Raw genomic sequence first — 20,672 nt, 5'->3', positions numbered from 1 at the left:
TCTAGAATCAAACTTTTTTTTAGGTGCCCTTAAAGCGGGCCCCGAACCCCACGCCGTAATTTTTGGGACCCAATCTTTGGGGACCATAATTTGTCCCCCCCAAAAAAATATGTTCTGGATCCGCCCTTGTCTCGAGTCAAAGCCCTTTGGTAGAGGGCCGGGGTGTATCAAGCCGGAGAGGGGAGCTTGGTGCGGTGCCCGATAGTATGTTGAAGGAGGTCGGGGGAACCTATTTTGAAATTTTTCAAAATAGGTTCAGTGATAAATTCTTACGGACATAAAATCTGGATATACCGTTGCCGTTAGGTATATCTTTATAGGTAAAGTTATCACAAACCAATTTAATTTTTTGTTGTCTCATAGTTATTAGACCAACAATCGGCCCTTTAATATTATAGGTTCGATATTAGGTCTTTGAGGGAACGGTTTCAGAGTTGGGGAATACCACCCACACATTCTGAATAAGAACAATCATAAGTTAACAATCATATCGGTATTATGAGCAGTGATTTTTCTAAACTTTACAGTTTTGTGACTGAAACAATTAATATTTTTTATGTTGCTTTCTTCAATTTCTCTCGGGAAGCCCCTTTCCCCAAAGTCTCAGCCTTGTACTTAACGAGTTCAACAACACAAAACCTCTGAAAAACACGTTTAAAGATATATTTTCTCCCAATGTTGAAGTTCCACTAATGTCACAGACAGAGAGGCTAAAACAATGAAATATCGGATGTTTGAGAACTTTTCGTTTTTGTACGAAAATAATGGAAATTGCCTAATGGTGCAATTATTTGTTTAAACACACATTTTTCACCATTATGTGATTATCAGTCATACCATCCAAAACAATTAAATGTCGGTCAAAATGGGTTAATTCAAGGCCATGACGTGAACTCCCGTATCCCACATATCAAATGCACGTTTCATTGTGAAAGAGTCTGTATTTGTCTTTTCTTGTCGGTGTGGGTAATATCCAGAAAGAAGAAGAAGTTGAGAGGTTGAAGGAACTTCTAAAACAGAGTCGCCATCAACAGCAAGGCCCAGATGGATGAGAGAGTCTGCGCAGTAGCAATCTCGAACAGTCTGAGGTTTATTCCCACCACGTGCAGCACTCTTAAGGGCGCCCTTGCACTTCACGAAGAGCACCTGTTGACACACTAGCTCCGTTCCAGACGCATTGAGGGATTATGCTTAATTGACAGTTGAATAGAGACGAATAAATACACTCCACATTGTGCGGAGACAGTCAGTTTGCTCGGAAGAGGCCTAGGTTTAAAACCACCCATTGAAACACTCTAGAGGGTGCACTTGTACCACTTCCAGCAGCACCTCGCTGACACGCCCCCTCCCCTGAAGTTTTGAAGGTTGAAGTTTACTAACTGTATATTAGTACCATCGTGTGTATAACATAGAGGGCGCCCTTGTGCTTTTACAATGAACAGAACACTTAGATGACAGAGCAGCACCCACGTAGAATTTAAAGGCTAAAGGTTAATTGACGCTGTAAGAAAGCCGTTTAATTTAATGGAACAGTGCCAAGCTGATAACTTTCTCGTGAACATACTCTTGAGGGCGTTCTTTTAATTAATGTTTAACACAGCAGCTTGCTGACACTTACGGCAGCACCCCCATGTTGATGTTTTTTGTCTCATCTAAGGAGAATAGGCAAAGTAAATAAATGTAACATTAAAGTATATGTACTTTTTTAACACCTTTACATGAAACAATATTTAGTTAAATACGAATATTCACCCAAATGTATGATTGTGAATACTCCCGATGAAAGCAAATTTATATTTTGAAATTCACTGTCTGATTGTGTTTATCAACGGGTATTTCCCTGCTAACGTGTTATCAACAAGAGTTTGAAATAAATCACATGAGATCACTGGTTTTAAACCACATTAGCGTTTGGTTTTATACGTCATATAATAAAGTATACCTACACATGAGAGTTGCACACATACCTTGTGTGTTGTGTCCTGGTTCCTGTCTATTTACTGTTTCATTTTTGCTTCAGATGTCTTTACCGTTGGCAGGACATTTCTTCGTCTTTATCCTTTTTTTGCATCAGAGTACAATTTTGTTATTAGTTGAAATTCAGCTGATTTGGACTTCAGTAGCCAAGATCGGTCTGGCAACGCCCAATGAATAACTGTGTCATTCAAAACGTTTATTATCCATGGTACAGGGCCAGTATTGGGCTCTATGCCTCGTGGCCGCAAATTGCTCAGCTGATCGGTTTGTCTCCGACTCTCCGTATAACGTGTGCGAGTGTATGTGGTTCGCCCCGCCATTGTTTTGACAAGCTGAGCCAGCGTGAATGCCAAAGACACCTCTTGCTATAGGTCCGGGTATTTGAAATCTACGATGCTTTTTCCTACATTCTCTGACAATTATTAATATAATATTATTAATATTTGTGGTTCCTTTTTTTGGTTGGGTGGGAGGGAGGGGGAAGGAAGGTTTGCAACCCCAAACCCCCTCTAGATCCGCTACCGGTTTCATAAACACAAGTGTCGTATTAGTATAGGGCCCAGAGGTGCATGAGTGCGCCATCACTGTGACAATGTCACATCCAGATGAAGAGTCTGAGGCCGACAAGTGCTTCGTTGTCCGATTGACCCATGGGGAAGGGGTCGTCTTAATTTAAATAGCAACGATTAAAGCACGAATGAGGCGGCATCTTCAAAATTTCAGACGCAGTGAGGCTGTTGCTTCGCGTCATTTTCAGGTGCGATGTGAGATCAGGTCTCCAGTCTAGGTTGAAAGGCTGCATCCTATGGTATCCATCCGTGCTTCATTGTTTCTGCGCGGCACAACGAGAACCCAAATGCAATTTGAAGCCTTTCAAATAAACCCATCGTTTTTCAAACAAAAATCTGAAATTGCGTAATATTTGCGCGAAGACAATGCCATATTATGTTAACATTGAGAGGAAAAAAGCCTCACTGAATCAACCACTTGGTGGTGCCCTTCAAGGCAAAAGGACGTTGGAGGACAGTAAATAAACTGCCATATATCCCTGTGATAAATACGCCCAATTTTGTAATTAAGAAAAAAATACTCACAACTTTGCGTAGTGTTTGCAACACACATTAAATTAAAGTTAATTTCATCATCTTTCATTTTCCGTTTAAATTTGTTGGATTAACCAATGACTTTTGGTTGAAATTTCATCCAAAGATGAACACCCGTTGAAGTAGTTCTGATGCCCTTTGCCATTTTGAAAGAGTGATGCCTTGGCTCCATTGCACAATAGAGCAATTTTAGGGCCCAATTTCATCCGAATTCCACAGAAATACGAACTCGCAGTCCTTGGGCCAAAAATATAGAGCTGCTTAACCACAAAATTTGCTTAAGCACAAAAACCCTTGCTTAATATAATCAGGTTACCCACCAAAACTCCATGCGATTGCTCTGGTAAGTAAACAACAGCTAAATAGCAGTCGCAAGCACTGTACATCACATGGAGTTTGGGCCTGTAACATGGGCCCAATTTCATAGACCTACTTAAGCAGAAAATTTGCTTAAGCACGAAAAAACATTGCTTAGTAAAATTAGGTTACCGGCCAAAACTCCATGTGATGTACATTGCTTGTGACTGGTATTTAGCTGTTGTTTACTTAGAATAACAATCGCATGGAGTTTTGGCCGGTAACCTGATTATTAAACAAGACGTTTTTGTGCTTAAGCAAATTTTGTACTTAAGCAGCTCTATAAAATTGGCCCCAGTGCACGGCTTCCGCTCTTCTTCTTCATTTTTCCAACCCTCAAGATCTTGAACCACAGAATGCTCTAAACCCCCCCCCCCAAAAAAAACCAAAAAACCAAAAAAAAAAAACCGAAAAAATAACGAGGGCATGCAAATCTTGATTTGGCCGACGTTATTGTTATTTTCTACATGGAGACTGAACAGGTTTGATCATAATTAAAATATACAGAATGCTGCTCTTTTCTTTTCCTAGCACGAGGAAAAGATGGAGTGAGCACATCATCCGCGCTTAGTTTAATTTTCTGTCACTCCACTGCTTTATAGACAAAACGCACTTGTGCTCCCCGTGCTATTTCGAGTTTTATCCTGAAAAATGATTCCTTTTCAAAATTATTATTTTTTCCCCCAGCAATTCAAAGGTTAGGCTTACTTACTTTTAATGAGACATTGACCCCCCCAAAGCATACTTACTTTTTTAATAAGACGTTGACCCCCCAAATCGGCCTTTGTATAGTGATTGAACTATTTCTTTACAATTTCGACTTATTGTCTGCGGAGTAGGCTGGCTTTCGCCCCACAATCACTAGCGTTCATGTACGGACCGCGAACCAGTCTGCTCGCAAAGTTGATCTGCTTATGGCATTCAGTGTATAGCCCGTGCAAACACGACAGCATCGTGCTTCTCTAAGCACACCAGGCAGAAAAGCCATTCCGCCAACTTGTCTCGGGTCAATCCGGACGGTGAGCGTCTTGCCATGTCTACGTTTTTAACGAGTCACAAAGTAAAATGCACCAAAGCGTCCCATTCACCGACTGAATTTATGACCGTCAGGACGAACCCACCACACAAACTGCGGAAGTCATTGGTGTTAAAGGCGTACAAGCTCTGAACTTCGACATGCATAGGATACCGGATGTGCACGTATGTAGCGACATGTGTTGAGGTAATATTACTCTCTAAAATTATAAATAGCTGTTACCCCTCAAACGTCACTCCTCAACTGAATGACGACTAAGCAGATGGGAAGTGATGCAAGGGTGTTTATAAGTGAAGCAACCTTATATAGTAAACCTTTACTTCTTATTCAAGCATGCTATTCGACAAGTTGTCAAGGCATCAGGGCAAATAATACGGCAAAAGCAGTGCAAATACTTCGACGTCTGAACGGTCGAAATAAATGAAGCAATCTCTCCTGATTGACTTATTTTTCAGCAATCTAGCTAGCCGGCCTGTATACCGCCCTGCGTAGCTGCCTGCTTCCCTGCTGAACTTTCAATCTAATAAAGGGTGAATTACATAGAAAAAAAACCCAAGGCTCTCTCTGTTTTCATCAGTATCTCTTAAATTATCCTTAAACTTTTCAAAGAAGTAACAAAAATGAATAACGTCAACGAAGCTGATCAGTGGCGTGACTATGGAAAGGGGGCGGGGCACGCTCCCCAACCCCCCCCTTTGCCTGGGGCCTGTCCAGGGGGAATGCAAGGTAATTGTAATTGTTGAAAGGGCATTGAGTAAACTTCGTCCTATAACGGGCCAACCCCATCCCCCTGCAAATTGGACACCGTCTTAAAAGCCGTAAGAGCGCATACATGCAGATAAAAGTCCTCAATCTTATAGGATATTGAGAGCAAGAGTTTGCCCAAAAGTTGCCACGGGTTACACAAGGAAACTCACAGTTGCAATCAACAGAAAACGAAAGAGGATGTGTAAGCCAAAGAGGAAATGTTTGTACCCGGTTGTTTTTGTACGTCAGTACGTGCCATGCAGTATTCCTGAGTAACAGATTAGGGTCAAGTTCCCAACATATTCAACTTTGGTTTCTTGGGCTGAAAGGGTTTGGTGGTATTTACTGCGACTTATATTCAAATTAGTAATTTGTAATGAAATTATTAATGAAATGATTAATCAATGAAAAGGACCGGAAGCTAGCTCCCATTTAAAGCCATTGATTAGATGACCTCTGCGCGCAGCGTGATTGGTTAGTTTTGAATCGTTATTCAACTTTGTACCTGGACGATACTCCAACACACGATTATCAAAAAACTGACCCCTGTCTTACCACAAATACGGAAAATCTTACCACAAATACGCAAATGCCACAAATACGCAAAATCGCCAGTGTCTCCATGAAGGCAATTTTCAAGCATTTCAACAGCATAGGTTGTAAATACTGAACAGTAGTACCCCTCTCTTTATTGCTATTTGCCAGAGACACTTTCGAATTTAGCAAAAATCGAAGCTCATCACCTCCCAAACTGCACGTACGTAGCCTATCCGCTCCGTTCACAAGTACCCCGTCACCGGCAAAGCAAGTACAGTTGGGGGTGACCGACCGACGCCATCTTGCCTGACTGCAATTCATTGCCGCGAAGCGCGGCCACTGCGTGTGCATAGTACAAATCCCCTGCGTCACACACAAGGAACGGTGCGCGTCAGCCGTGCCATATTTTCAATGGGGAGCGCTGATAAAATCCTACAATCAGGCATGCACACTATATTAACTAAAAGTATACAAATGCACCCTTCTCATTTAGGGGCACACCCTTCCCATATGTACGTCAAATGATAACATTTTGCTAGTGACAATTTGTTTTTAAGGAGTTTTTTTTGGGGGGGGGGCTAGACAATTTTTTTTTTTTGGCGTAGAACCGCCACTGATGCGCTGGTTTCATGTGTTCTTGAGTAAATTAGTGACAGTGTATATGAAAATGTCACCGAAATCCATTTCAGTCAACAAACTAATCGCTTGATTTAAAAAAAAAAAGGGATTTTTTTGTGGAGTTTTGTGTAATTCCCTTTACCATCTTACAGAAAAATATGCTGTTGGGTCACCTGGTCGGGTAAAAGTTATGTAAAAATGTTTACCGCATTAAGTGAGACATACAAAAAAAAGGTGTTAGAACTGATTTTACGTGTCATTGTGCGGCACAAAATGAGGCAACAATTACATGATAACATGAAAACTGATCAATGATAACGTGATAGGTGTCATGGAAGATCAAGGTCATGGTAACCGATTAGGGGAAAAAATCGACTGTTAGTATGCAACACTTCATTGTGTCGATTGCGCAATAATTCGGGGACTTCCCGAAGCAGTTCGTTTCCGTGTTTCCCAAGAACCAAGGTGGAATGCACTGTCACCGTGGAGGAATGATCCAGTTTAATTTTAGTTGCCATCGGAGTTGCTGGCCGGCTGCAGTCCAAGGGAATAATTGTCGGGAGATCAGGAACGTGCTGATGTCTACCAGAAAGAACAAGTATGGCTGGGGCACGGAATATGAAGGCCTTTCTCGATACGCCGTTTCAAGGTGAGTCAAAATCAAAGGTTCAAAAACTTCTGTTCGTTAAACTGGCATGCCGTCACCCACGCCGAGGGTTATTTGAATACTTTCGTGAGCATTGTAGGGCTTAATTAAACCACATAAACACAGATGACTATTTTTGAATCGATTTTCTTTACCTTCCACTACGTGAAACAAAGACTAAAACAAAGTACAAAAGAAGAAGAAGAAGAACAACAACAACAACAAAAGAAGACAAAGCAAACAGCCCACCCCTCCTGAAAAAAAGAAAGATAATAAGCAAAACAAATATGAACCCAAAAAACCAAAAAAAAAAATCAAAAAAAAATCAGAGCTTGGTTCACGACCCGCCAGTATAGGCCTTCCTCGCTTTCGAAACAAAAGCTGTATTTCATTCATATGTATAGACATATCCATCATAGTACAAATAAATGATCTTAAAGCTTATTTCATTTGTATCGTGTCTATTTCTTCACCAGTTAATTCCGTAAAAATCGTCTAGAGTGGCAGCCTTGATTCCATGACTGGTGTATGTTGTGAATAAGGCGGGCATGGTATAAATCACGTTTTTCCCCCTAAATTTCAAACCCTCTCATTTTTGACAGGAATGGAGCTTGGTGCTGGCAGTAGATTTTTTCTCAAAAACCCAGAGAGCGGGTTCAAAATCAAGATCGAAATGCCAAAGGATGGAATCTTCAAACGCATTAGAAAGTCTTTCGTCAAACGGGGCAAGTCGACAACAGAGGGATTCGAACCGCCGAACCAACCCCCACCAGTACCTCCACGGCGCCATGGCGCCAATCAGGAGCCAGAAGAGAACGAGTATCAGCCCTTGGTGTTCAAGGAAAGGAACAGAGAGCCCATGGCGGGTAACGAAGTCCCGCAACGTGAACCAGCGAGAATACCCGAGAGTGAGATGGCACTGAACCTAGACGAGGATATTTATCTGCCACCAGAATCTTATGATCGTCAGGTTTATGTAAATGAGGACTTGTTTCCAGGCCCTCCAAAGGGTCAGAAAAGGGCCAAGCAACTTCCACGGCGTGGATCGCAGAATCCACCGGACGTTCCACGAAGACTGCGGCCAGTGTCGGATGGTCATGCCTATGTTCAGGTTGCTGATGGTGACTATGCCCCAATGAGTGGACGAGATCGAAACGTAGACGCGCCTCCGTCTCCGGGATCGAACACCGAGTACGACTCGCAACGCGAGGACAGCTTCGGTGACGACATCGACGAGGCGTACAAGCGTCTGCGCCAAGACTACGAGAATGCGAAGCTGGATAGCGACTGCCCGACAACCCCACAAAAGGTGGCGCCTTTGCCAACCGTAAACCATGACGCAAATCCTCGGGTTCCAGTGCCAGACTACTGGATTCCTTAAAGGCTACGAACGACTTATAAACACAACATAAACCCGATAGGTGTTACAACTACGCATGTGCGTTTTAATAATTTATGACGACGTCATTTCTACGATAAATGCAACGGAAAATTCACACAAGACTATGGGGGAAGTAGTAACCGATTGAAACTTGTGCCATAAGTTGGAGCGCTGCAATTGTTACACATCAAAACTACCAGGTTAAAGAAATGTTGCACTAACTTCGGAACAAGCCGAACTTTTCTTCAGTTTCGATTGTGCCCGCTAGGATTTTGCACGAATACAGCAAAGTGTTTACACCTCATTTGTTTTTGGCATCCGTAGTTGAAACACCGAACTGGTTTATTTCGACTAAATGAGTCTTTTCCGTGTAAAAAACAACTATTAATTCCTATATTAAAATATCCAAGTTTTTAACTAAGCAATTAACCACATCAATAAATTGTAATCCACTCAGACTGATTTTAGCACTCTCCTCGTTTTTGAGGAAACCTGAATATCGAGGAACTATTTTTATATGTATATATGCCCTGACATCAATGTTGAATGCAGACATTCCTACAGACCTTCTTGTGTAAAATCTACAAACGTGAGGTGCCTTTCTTCATAAGCCCTGCGGCCTGCGATATCAAATGCATACATTTCAACTGTTATTGGTCTCAGCTAACTATACATTATTTCTTTTGCAATGTTGTCCCAAAGTTCCCAACCACTGGTGTCAAAAACTATGACTGTGATGTAACTATTTGGAACCGGAGCCGAATTTCCCTGTCTTCCTCCCCCCGCAGAAAGGTTTTCGCAGGCTTTTAGCCCATCCAGGAATCAGTACTTCATACCATATACTTGAATGTTTAAACTGAACTTGTGTTTATAGCTTGTACTCTACTTTTTACTTGTACTTTACTTGTTTCCTTACTTTTTGTATCTTTATTTAATAATATGTAATGTATGCGGAGCCCGATTGGAAACCAGTTTTAACTAAGGTGTACATACATGTACCATGGGGTAAAGAAATGTAATAAATAAATAAATGAATAAACTACAGGATTATCTATAGCCATCTCATGGGTTCCCAATCCACTGAAATTCCATTCGATGTATATGTATTTACGGTGAACAAGGAAGTAGTTTGTGTCGGTTCATTCATCGGTCACCTGACGGCCAAAGAATTGGAACAGATGTTACGGATGTAAAAAAAAAGGAAATACATGTACTGTGAATTTATTGTTGATTTGCTGATAAAACAGAATTGGGGATAAGGTATACTGGCCTTTTAATGTCAGTCGTATTTTAAACATAAACACTTTTTTTTAACAATTTAAATAGGGACCGTATCTTATTGCATTTTTGTGTGAATTTCTTATTAATTGATTTTTTTGTTTCTAATGGTTTACCATTGTATTGTCACCTTAAATCGGCATGTGCCGCCAGGATGATTTTTAATAACTTGTCTATCCATATATACATGTATATCCATTTACACTTGCGACACTTGCCGTTGTTTGTAATTTTTGAAGTAGTAGCTACCATGTTATAAGAAATCTTTAAGAATTACCACTAAATATGTAATGTTGATAATCTTAACGTAATATTTTCTAACAAACAAGCTGCCCCGGACATTGGGTTGTAAACAATCTTCAGTACTACGTGTTTGTCTTTTGGCTCATTGTCATTGTTCTGCTCTCATAAATAAACAAAATTGATTTCCTTATTTTAAAAACATAAAAAATGAAGATGGACGAAGGCCTTCGTTCAGGCAAAAGTGAGGAATTGTTGGAGGGTGTTAAGTAGGCTAATACGCTCAGAAGCGCGCCGTTCGTGAATGATGAATGGACCTCGGGCTTCGCCCTCGGGCCATCCACGAACGGCGCTCTACTCGTGTAGTTTAAGTGAACTTCTATTCGTTACACTGGCATGCCGTCACCCACGCGCAGGGTTATTTGAATACTTTCGTGAGGATTGTAGGGCTTAATCAAACCATATAAACACAGAGGACTATTTTTGAATCGATTTTCTTTACCTTCCACTAAGTGAAAAAAAAGACTAAAACAAAGTACAAAAGAAGAAGAAGAAGAAGAAGAACAAATGAAGACAAAAGCAAACAGCCCACCCCTCCTAAAAAAAGAACGATAATAAGCAAAATAAATATGAACCACAAAAAACACCAAAAAACAATTAAAAAATCAGAACTTGGTTCACGATTCGCCAGTAAAGGCCTTCCTCGCTTTCGAAACAAAAGCTGTGTTTCATTCATATGTATAGACATATCCATCATAGTACGAATAAATGATCTTAAAGCTTATTTCATTTGTATCGTGTCTTTCGGCTCATAGTCTATTATTTTTTTGTGTAATCTAATGTTTCTCTTCCATAGTTCGTTGTATTGAGTAATTATTTCTATATAATTGACCGAGGGCCGATCCAGAACACAACTTGTTGTGGGGGGGGGGGGGGGCAAAACATTTTTGGTCCCCCCAAAAAGTGGGTCCCAAAACTTACGGCGTGGGGTTCGGTGCCCGTTTATAGTGCCCGGATATTTTTTTGATTCTAGATGCTCTGTGGTGCGAAGATTGTAGCACTCAAAACTGTCACTGTTGTTTGCAAATCGTCCTCTTGTCGGCAAAATCGTAGCTACGTACGTAAATGTGTCCACAAGTCATTCCCTTAGTAAATGGTGGGTTTTCTCCCCTCAGAGTGCAGCTTTCCGCTGATTCACCGCATGTGTAAAAACAAAAGACCTTGGCTCAACAAAGAGGTTTCTGTTTTGGAATAGGCAACATTCCTAGCCTAGCGAATGAGGGCGCTGTATCGCCACCATTTTTGAGTATAAACAGACGTGAATCACAGCTTATTGGCTTCAGCTTACAGATTGCTGCAGCAAAAAGGACATTTTTTACAATATTTGAATTTAAATCAGTTACTGTACTGTTTCAGTAAATGGGATTTTTCTAGTGTTGGTATCCAGAAAAACGTCTTTGTTTGAGCGGCCTCAGTCGCTCAAAAATAAGTCTGGTTTAGAGCTTCGTGTATCCAATTCCAACAGTACAAATGTGTACAAATCTTACCGCATTTGTAGCACATAATAACGGGATAAACTGGCTTTAAGTTACTCTGAGTATCACCCTTGAGCCAAGTCCCCTGTATAACGTATGATATATATAGGCATGCGTGACGTCATTTCATTCCGAAATCAAGACTCAGATTGTGATTGGTCAATTTCGATTTTTAGTAATACAACAACCTATACAAAAATGCTACTCGTCGTGGGCGTGATGTTCACGCACGCTGGGAGCTCGAATTACGCGCGAATATAGAAGGCGCATACTGATTGGTCAGTTTCTCGAGGTCATACGCAGTCTAGTTGCAGAACTAATCGCCGAATCTGGTTACGTATAATAGACCATGGTCGGCTTCGCCAGGGCCATGGTCTATTAAATAGACTAGCTTTAAGTGTTAATCGAGGAGAAAAGAGTACGGGCTCCCTTGTAATTACGTCGAGATATTATTTTGTTGCCAGAAAAAAATATGCGAATTGTCTTCAATGCAAATACTACCCACTGCAAAAGGCTGTATTCTGTTCTCATAAAATATGACTAATAGCAGTCAAACAATATTCTCTATAATGCATGAGATTTTCAATTTGGTGATTAATTTTATTACTATGCATATATTGACAGTCGCGTAATGAATAATTTTTTATTGCCCTTTACTCACAATCATAATGTGAATAAGCACAACATGCGTCACCGTTATCCAAAAGGGATGGGCATGTAGAAGATAATATTTTTTTTTAATTCGAGTTTCTTTCATTTTTGCGCTTTAACATACCGTCTTTATTCATTCCGAGTTTGCATTGTGTGTTTTTTTTAAAAGAAAAATTACGTTCGTTTGTTACTTCCATTGATGAAAAGGGCTGACTTTTGAACAATTACACTGTACGTGTTTACAAGGAGACGCTAGCATAACTGCTCCAGAAATGCGCACAAAAAGATATTGCACGGGAAAAGGAGCAACATAATGCGCTTACACTGAGATTTTGTATACTAGAGTCAATCATTACAAGTGTAGCTTACAATAGTTCCTTTAGCAGGTCATGGCCATGTCAATTCCAGATTTTGTCGAAGTGGCAGTATTTATTTCTTTGTATTATATTGGTTGGACGCAATGGAGATGTTCCAACCCCAAAATATTTAGTCTTCAGCGTCTAATATCGCTTCTATATATCGATATCCAAAGGTGTCTTTTACAGCGAGGAATGAGCGAACTATGTAAGACATATTGAAGGACAAAATGATAACTATTTGAGAACTAGCTATCGCTTTTGTTTGTGAAGGTTTGTAATGAACGCAGGACGATTTAACGTATTCAAATTTATTGCAATAAAGTTTAATCGTACGGATTTATGGAGCCTAGCCTACGAGTCGGATTTCATTTACGTTCCACACAAGTTAATTACAATCTAAATCCACAAACCAGAAGTTGTTTTCGTCTGTATATAATTATTATTTCCGCGGCTGATCAGCCACGTACAAGCATATTACTCCGGGCAGGACTAGGGTTCCTCAGTTGCCATCATGTTGTTGGGAGTGTTGTTTCTTCTGTTCCTTACCAGCCAGGAGGTCAGTGGTTTCTGGGGGGATGGGAGCCAGGATCCTACCTACTCACACTTGGTAAGAATTCTGAGGCTGAGTCCAACACAAGCCCACTACAAGTAAAATGTAAATCACAAGTGCTTTCACAATAACCCTATAGGTACTAATGACGTCACAAAATGTTTACCGCAATACATTGTGGGATTGAGTGGGGGTCGCTGCACCGCGCTCGCTTTGGAAAACATTTAGTCTTGTGTATTTTGGGCCTGGAATATTTTATGCGCCACCGAGTTAACTTTGGACTGAGTTGACTCCAACCGACTTGGTTTGGGACCGAATTGACTCGAAACAACCTCGGTCCCAAGTCAACCAGGTCCCAGGTGCCAAACAAAAATAGATGGAGAAAAACAAGTCTGCAATTTGATTCAACTACTTGCAGGGTCAGTCTTTTTGAGAATGTATTTTCCGTGGCTAAAGTTTTCCATGTTGATGTATATATTTGGTTTAACTATTTATCGAGGTTGTACCGGTTGTACCGTTTGTACTTGAAGCAGCATGCTTCTCCGAAACTTCCTGCCGCATACAAGTGTATGGGTTGCCCGCTGTACACAATCGCATACAGTCACGCGCGATACCGCGTGATATATGGCCATTGTGACTTGCGTTGTGCATATCTAATTCTCCATTATTTTTAAGGATCACTGACCTGAAAAACAGTTTACATTAATTGAGAAAAAGTTGTATCACTTGTTAGGGTCGTTTTCGATAGCTTTCGTGTCGCAAACTAAAATAATCCAGACCCAACATACACAATACTACATGTTTTCTAGCGAGCGCGGTGCGGCGACCCCCACTCGATCCGGCAATGCACTGCGGTTAACATTGTATGACGTCATTAGTACCTAGGGTTATTCCAGCTACCGTAAAATCAACAGTACTGCTTCCTTCACAGTTCATTTGGATAGCGTGTGACGTCACTTTAAAGAGTCTCTGCACGGTCAGATTGACCTGGAATCCGGCTTTTGACTTTGATTGGTGAAATTGTCGTTATTCCGAATTTGATACTAGCAAGGCAGAAACTACACTTCTAAAACAACATGGTCAAAAGACAAGCTGGTTTATATTGGGCTCATGAGATGATTGGAATGGTAGTCGCTATCGTCTAAGCTTTTGAATGGATTTTCTTTTTCCAAAGACCTTCCAGTTATCCTCGTCATAAATTCTTGCCAGTGACAATTGAAATACGGTCGGTCGGATAAGGTCTTTTTTCAAACACACCACCTCTTTGTCTAATTTCTTTTATTACTTTGCATTTCATTTAGTTACTGATGTTCTGTTTATTGAGTTTCATTGTTCATTATGTAATTTATTATATGTATTGCCTTGTACCCCGCTGTGGTCCTCGAGGGGCGCTTGATAAATGCCTAATTGTACTGAATTGTATTGTATTGTACTGTATTGTATTGTACTGTATTGCATTGTATTGTATTGTATTGATAAATACAAATAGGATTGGCTGGCCTCTTTGTGCAGCAAAGCGTATGTGACTTACCTACAATCGGTTTTTTTAGTCAAATCATTTGATTTCTCAACAAACAGGGTTTCTATCAGAAGAACCTGACGTGCAACGACGCCGGAACCACGTGCCAGCTATGCTACGTTGCGCATGCTGAAGGAAAAGCTTTTTCGCGTATGTTTTCCTTTTTTGTACATTTTACGCAGACGTACATTTTGCCGGCTTTTAACAAAAGAAAATCCCAAGATGCAAACCACGAGTGTCATTTAGAATCCATAAGGAAAATCACATGCAGAAAAAGTGAAAATGAACACTAAAAGGGGCATTACGGCCTAAAATCTCCGCAAATAACATGTTTTGAATTGGGTATACTATTTTAAAGATGTGGTTGAAAGGAAACAAACCTTATAATGTCTTACCATTCTCGAGAAAAGATGAACAAGCTCCTATTGCTTACATCGTTTACATTCGTATTTCAAGTCGTGTCTATTCAATGTATCGTACACGTTATGCATGCGATACATTATACACACAGCACCAATACACAAATATTGTTTCTTACACGTCCGCAGAATTCGAACCACTGTGTTGCTGGATTTAGGCCACCTTTACACAGGGCTGCGACCTTTGTACCACCTATAAGGCCAAAAAAAAAAAAGTCTCCGGTTTCTGGTATGCGCGCGCGTCGCCGTAGCCATGCGCGTCGGCAAAGTGAAAACTTTTTTTCTTCAATGAAAGATGATGTCTCAAACCGCCAAACTCACTGGTTTGACTGGAATCCTGCTGCTGCACAATTTTAACGTGTTTTTAGATGGGGTTATGATCGAGAATAAGCTTTATGTGGCCTCTCTGGACTCCCATATATTTGCACGAAGTTTAAAAAAAAAACCGCGTCGCCGCACCACTTTTTGGGCAAGCGTCATACCAGAAACCGGAGACTTATTTTTTTGGCCTAAGCGACCAAAGAAATGGCCAGGTCGCTCAATGGTCGCCTATACCCAGAACTGAATCCTGTTTCTATGTAACTGCTCCAGCGATCCTTGTGCCTCCCTTGAACCACCAAAACTGCAATTTTCGGGCATTTTCATCTCCAGCTACGAGCGACTTGTGCGTCCACTGAGCCACTTGCCTGTATCCACTGTGCTTCCACTGTGCAACCTACGGCCATGGTGTCTCAAGGGTTGCCGTGGTCGCCGAATTAAGGCTCAGCGATCGCCACAGTCATCGTTCAATGCACGCTATTGGTCGGCCAAAGGAGGCATAAGGGAGGCACAAGGGAGGCAGAAGCATTGCCCAGATTGACGGTAAAATTTGCAACAGAACGGATCTAATACGTGGGGACTATTGGCCGACCATTGTGCATCCATTCTGCAACCACGGCAATGCTTGTGCCTCCCTTCTGCCTCATTATTTTGAGCCACCTTTGAGCAACCAACCTCCTCGGCGACCTTTGTGCGACTGTTTTGAACATGTTCAAAAATTAACGGCGACCATGGCGTCCATGGCGTCCATGGCGATGTCTGAACATCCTGTGTACCACCTTTGAACGACCTAGGCAACCATTCGGCCTCCTTTGAGCCTCCAACGGCGACCTGGCCAGTTTCATTGTCGCACAAGGGAGGCTTAAAGGACGCAGCTCTGTGTAAAGGGGGTCTTAGGTACAAGCATCAACAGCTCGATTTTTCGGGGACAAAAAGTATCGCGTCTTTTCCACACCGGTGAACATTGTGTATACCTGTTCGCCGGTATGGAAAAGGCGCGGTGCAACCTGTTCGCCAGTATGTAAAATACACGACGAACTGTGACCACCGAAATTCCTTCTCGCATGGTTCTCGCAAGAATAACTCAAACACGTACAGTTATTGAAGGATGATTGTGTGGACGTTTATATTCTACTTTTAAATGTTTTTTCATTATATATATATATATATATATATATTTGTTTAAAACGCAGTTTGTATCTCAATTGTCGCACTCCAGGCCGTAATGTCCTTGTAACGTTTGCTAAATCGACGGGGAGAACCTTTGAAATGAGCCATGAAGTTGATCCGTATATAAACAGTGCACATGAAGGATGGGGAAAGAGTGCTATTCTTCTTCTCATAATTTTCATTCAAAAGATGGTCAACATATTTGCTTTCGACGAAGAATAAAATGCAGTGAGACCTACCCATTAATTTGCAGAACGCAAGTACAACCTTCGCATTTATAATAGGCACATTATATAGGAGTGTAAGGATACTCTCTAAATTCGAAAGAGTGAAAATTCACTCCATCCGAGTGAAGATTCACTCCCACAGGCGGAAACTAGGGACTAGACGTTTTGGAGTGAAATTTCTTCAATCGATTGAATTGTCACTAGAGCTTCGACTGAAGTGTGTGTTTTTCAGACTATTTCAATCGAAAACGAGAGTGATTTTCACTCTTAAAACGTATAGTCCCCAATTTCTCTCTTTGGAATTTAGAGAGTATATAGGGGTTTAATACCGCTCATTAATCACACAAACCGTTCGTAGCCTGTTGCATTACCCACGGTCTATGCAAGGCATTTTATAAGGGGTGCATACCTATGTTCCTCAATACCTGTGTTCCCCAATACCTATGTCTCCCAACCCTAACCCTAACCCCAATCCTAACCCTAACCCTCACTCTAAGGATTTGGGAAACATATAGGTATTGGGGAACACAGCTATTTGGGAACATAGGATGCACCCCTTCAAGAAGTGTGTAATTATTTCGCAATTTCTTGTAGAGAGCTACCGTACGCTTTGAAATTGGGCTATGTTGAAGTAGTACAGAGTAGTTCATTTGAATTAAACAATGCTCTCGTCGTATGTTGACAAATACATAAATGACCTTTTTATTTTAAACCGATACATTTGTGGATTTTATAGTTTTCGTGTTTTGGTAAAATTGTTTTGTAGAAGTGATCCAATATACAACCGAACCCTACAAGTTGGAATTCACTAATTTTGCCGGACCTTTTGACACCAAATACTCCATCATTCAAGGTGAGTGATAATAGCAAAAGCAAACAAATAAACAATCAAACAACCCAACAATTTAACAAGCAACCTATCAAACAACACCCACGAAGCACAGCATCCGATTATATGATTGAGTTTAATAAGTATTATATTTCATAATAGATTAACTACGAAGAGCCGAACATTTCCAAACCAATGCAAAATATGAAAAAGAAGCAATATTATGATATCTGTATATATTGCCGCAGCGCTAACAAAATATATTTTGTTCTGCCATCAACGGCAATTCAATGCTTATTTTATACAAGAAACAAATCCGCGAAGTAAAAAAAAAATTGTATTCGAAAACCAACATTTTTAAGTGGAATAACGAATTGACTTTCCACGAATGCACATCTCGTGTGTCTTCCGAGTCATGATGATGAAGTTTAGAATACCACATTACTGAACATTTCACAATGTGTCCGTATATAGTCAGGATGTGTGAACCTTTTAAAACGACAGCGGCAGGACATACGCATTCAGTATGAAATGTTCTTTTCGTCATATTTTATTTTTTATTCATTATTGCATGTTGTTACGATTTGCAGACGATCCAACCCAGACGTACCGACTGTGCTATGAGCTCCAAACAGAGCATTCTCAAATGAGAAACAAGAGGCTCGTGATTTGCCTGGATACTCGCTTCCCTCCCGGTGTAATGGTGCCGGACACCTGTGCCTCGCCCATCGCCGTGGCCTCACTGCACGCTAACCATGGAGACAGGGAGATGAGGGGCCAACAGGTGTTAGTGTGTAAGCCTTAGTAATCAGGGACGGTAGTGAAAGGGTTGCAGTTTTGACAACCCCCACCCAAAACATTGGTCAAGGGACAGATGATGTTAATCTAAGCCACATGATGTTACCCCCCCCCCCCGCAACACCCTTACACCTTCCCACACCCAAACCAATCGATTTCCTTGATTTCTTACCTTGAAGTTGCTCTTCAACTATTCGATTTTTTTCTCCTGTCAACTTGGTTTTAATATGTGAGATATATTTCAACGTAAAAAAACAGCTTTGTCCTATTTTTTGACAATTCAACTAAACTTTTGATGTGGTCATTTTTTTAAGCCCATAGCGCACAAGGGATACGCCTGAATAATTATAGGACTACAAATTATCTAAATCTCAATTGCAAATATTATTCCATAACTGTACATTAGAGAACTTCGCTCGATGAGTCATTCATAAGTGAAAAGCGGTTAGCCCTTCTTTGGGGGGGGGGGGGGGGGCGGGGGGGGGGGCTCGTAATTGGTGAGGGGAGGGCAACTTAAAACAAATCATGCAAGCACGCAAGTCTGCAACCCTCGAAAATCTTTTTTCTTTTTACAATTTTCAAACGTTTGGGCGATTTTAGGCCCTTTTAAGATCATAAAGTGATAGTATTCATTAAAATAATGTAGGAAACAGTAGTTTCAATTACGCTTCAAATTACATTAAAGGTTATTACTGTGAACGTTGGGCGAATGTATACGATGTATTGGAATTTTAAAGAGTTGCGCACTGTTTAGGATTATTGTCGGTCTATGTCAAGTTGTAAGGTGATGCAGTGTATATTCTTATGTCTTACTTGATGTTTAAAAAAATTGAGTGATTGAGGAAGAGTGGTAAAATTAAATTCTTTGAGTTTCTACATTATATGGCTTGTCAATTGAGCACTTGTTGGCTTCTTTCAATTCTTCTGTTACTGTCATTTCCATTATATGTTTTCTTTTTACAGGCATAACGTGATCACTTCCTGTTTATGTATTTTGATCGTTTCCTACAACAACAAAGTCCAAAGAATTACGTTGAAAACCTAATCTGTTGAAGTTTCAGCTCGGTACATATATCCCTTTAAGAGAAAACTCTTTACCCCTATTGACTGAACGCTGGAATTCATCCACATTTCTTGATTACTTCTGAATGACCGCAAGCCAGACGGAATAATTTCACAAGATGTTTAGTACCAGTACGATTTTTAATCCGAGTAAACAGTTTGATAATAATTCGGTAGGTTACTTTGGGATCAGTGCAAATGAATCTATACGCCTATAGATGCAAGCGCATGCTCCAGCACGTTTTGTTTATGGTGTAAATCGAGGATTTTCTTTTGCTCCTCTTCCCTTTTCCATCGTTTGTACTTTTTGCTTTTTTTTCGCAACAGCTCTCATTGGGTTTGTACACATTTTCTGATCGAGGTCGTCCCTCAGTCGATTTGGTTCCTGTCCTCGATTCACCGATGATGTTGCACGTGTGTGTCCTCGATTTACACCATAAACAAACGCACAAAGGACAGTCGAAGATATTTTAATGGCAAGGTTGTTTAACAATTATTCTTGTTCATACAGTTGTAAGAACTTTCCCCTATGGTTAGGTAGGTTTCCTGAAATACAGTCGGCAGTAAAGCCGTTTGGGCTGAAGGCGTACTGCAACACCCGATAACATCATTAAGCTCAAAATGGACCAAAACATGAGAAACCCACTTAATAGCTTCAATATCTCATTCCGAAACACGACGGTGTTCAACTAGATTTCAAAATAAAACGGGTAGTGGAAGAATACTATCTTACATCTTTTTACAGAGTTATTATATATTTTAAATTAAAAAAACTCAGATTGAAGTCTACGCAAAAACGGACAAGTCACCGGGGGTATTGTAGATGCCATCAATCAGCTAAAATAGATAATTTAATACAAATTAAGTTTAAGAAAGTCAGGATCAGGTCAGTACAAACCAATAAATTGTGATTAAATACAAGTCAGATTCAAAGAGAGTAAGGAACATACAAACAAACAACAAACAAACAAACATTTGGAAATCAAGAAAAATAGTTCATCGTTCATTTTATTATCGTGTTGAATAAAGTAACAGAAACAGACGTTCCCCAAGGAAGGCCTTACTACCGATCGAGTATTTTTTTTTACAATACTCATAATACTTGGGCCTGGGATAACGTCCAGAAACCTATCACTACTTCTGCCAAAGCCGTATCCCTAGTTCTATAAGGTACCAATAACGTACACTATTCTAATTTGATGGAGATGTCGTTTGAGTTGCTCGATGAAGACGTCAAGCGATTCGGGAAATAGTTTACTCCAATAGGCTGTTACAAATGGCACCTAGTACTTATTACGTGTACAAACAATTGAAG

The 20,672-nt window shown here is 40.6% G+C and overlaps 3 protein-coding genes across 3 annotated transcripts in view; all 3 read left to right on the top strand.

The window, feature by feature from the left end:
- Nucleotides 1-1,958, top strand: part of LOC119736140 (gamma-aminobutyric acid type B receptor subunit 1-like) — a 45,616-nt gene extending 43,658 nt beyond the window's left edge. Inside the window, exon 17 of the mRNA XM_038210153.1 lies at nt 978-1,958. Coding sequence (XP_038066081.1) covers nt 978-1,052 — 75 coding nt within the window. The 3' untranslated portion in view covers nt 1,053-1,958. The remainder of the gene's footprint in view (nt 1-977) is intronic.
- Nucleotides 1,959-4,371: 2,413 nt separating this feature from the next.
- On the top strand, nt 4,372-10,687 carry LOC119736246. The gene is made up of 2 exons (XM_038210285.1): nt 4,372-4,659; nt 7,624-10,687. Exon 2 carries the CDS (start codon nt 7,626-7,628, stop codon nt 8,400-8,402), a length of 777 nt encoding a protein of 258 aa, XP_038066213.1. The 5' UTR covers nt 4,372-4,659; nt 7,624-7,625; the 3' UTR covers nt 8,403-10,687.
- A 2,238-nt stretch (nt 10,688-12,925) lies between these two features.
- Nucleotides 12,926-18,507, top strand: LOC119736125. Its single transcript, XM_038210138.1, has 4 exons — nt 12,926-13,072; nt 14,594-14,684; nt 17,435-17,521; nt 18,088-18,507. Exons 1-4 carry the CDS (start codon nt 12,977-12,979, stop codon nt 18,300-18,302), a joined length of 489 nt encoding a protein of 162 aa, XP_038066066.1. The 5' UTR covers nt 12,926-12,976; the 3' UTR covers nt 18,303-18,507.
- Nucleotides 18,508-20,672: the final 2,165 nt, after the last annotated feature.

This window comes from Patiria miniata, unplaced genomic scaffold (assembly GCF_015706575.1).
Source record: "Patiria miniata isolate m_02_andy unplaced genomic scaffold, ASM1570657v1 HiC_scaffold_29, whole genome shotgun sequence".
In the NCBI taxonomy this organism is placed as follows: domain Eukaryota; kingdom Metazoa; phylum Echinodermata; class Asteroidea; order Valvatida; family Asterinidae; genus Patiria; species Patiria miniata.
This window is presented reverse-complemented; position numbering and strand designations above follow the sequence as displayed.

What these genes read in the sequence shown, in the direction of transcription:
- LOC119736125 (XM_038210138.1), top strand. Translation starts at nt 12,977, where the DNA reads ATGTTGTTGGGAGTGTTGTTTCTTCTGTTCCTTACCAGCCAGGAGGTC. An exon ending in ATCCTACCTACTCACACTTG is followed by an intron (nt 13,073 to 14,593) that starts GTAAGAATTCTG and finishes CTCAACAAACAG; the next exon opens with GGTTTCTATCAGAAGAACCT. An exon ending in TGAAGGAAAAGCTTTTTCGC is followed by an intron (nt 14,685 to 17,434) that starts GTATGTTTTCCT and finishes ATTGTTTTGTAG; the next exon opens with AAGTGATCCAATATACAACC.
- LOC119736246 (XM_038210285.1), top strand. Translation starts at nt 7,626, where the DNA reads ATGGAGCTTGGTGCTGGCAGTAGATTTTTTCTCAAAAACCCAGAGAGC.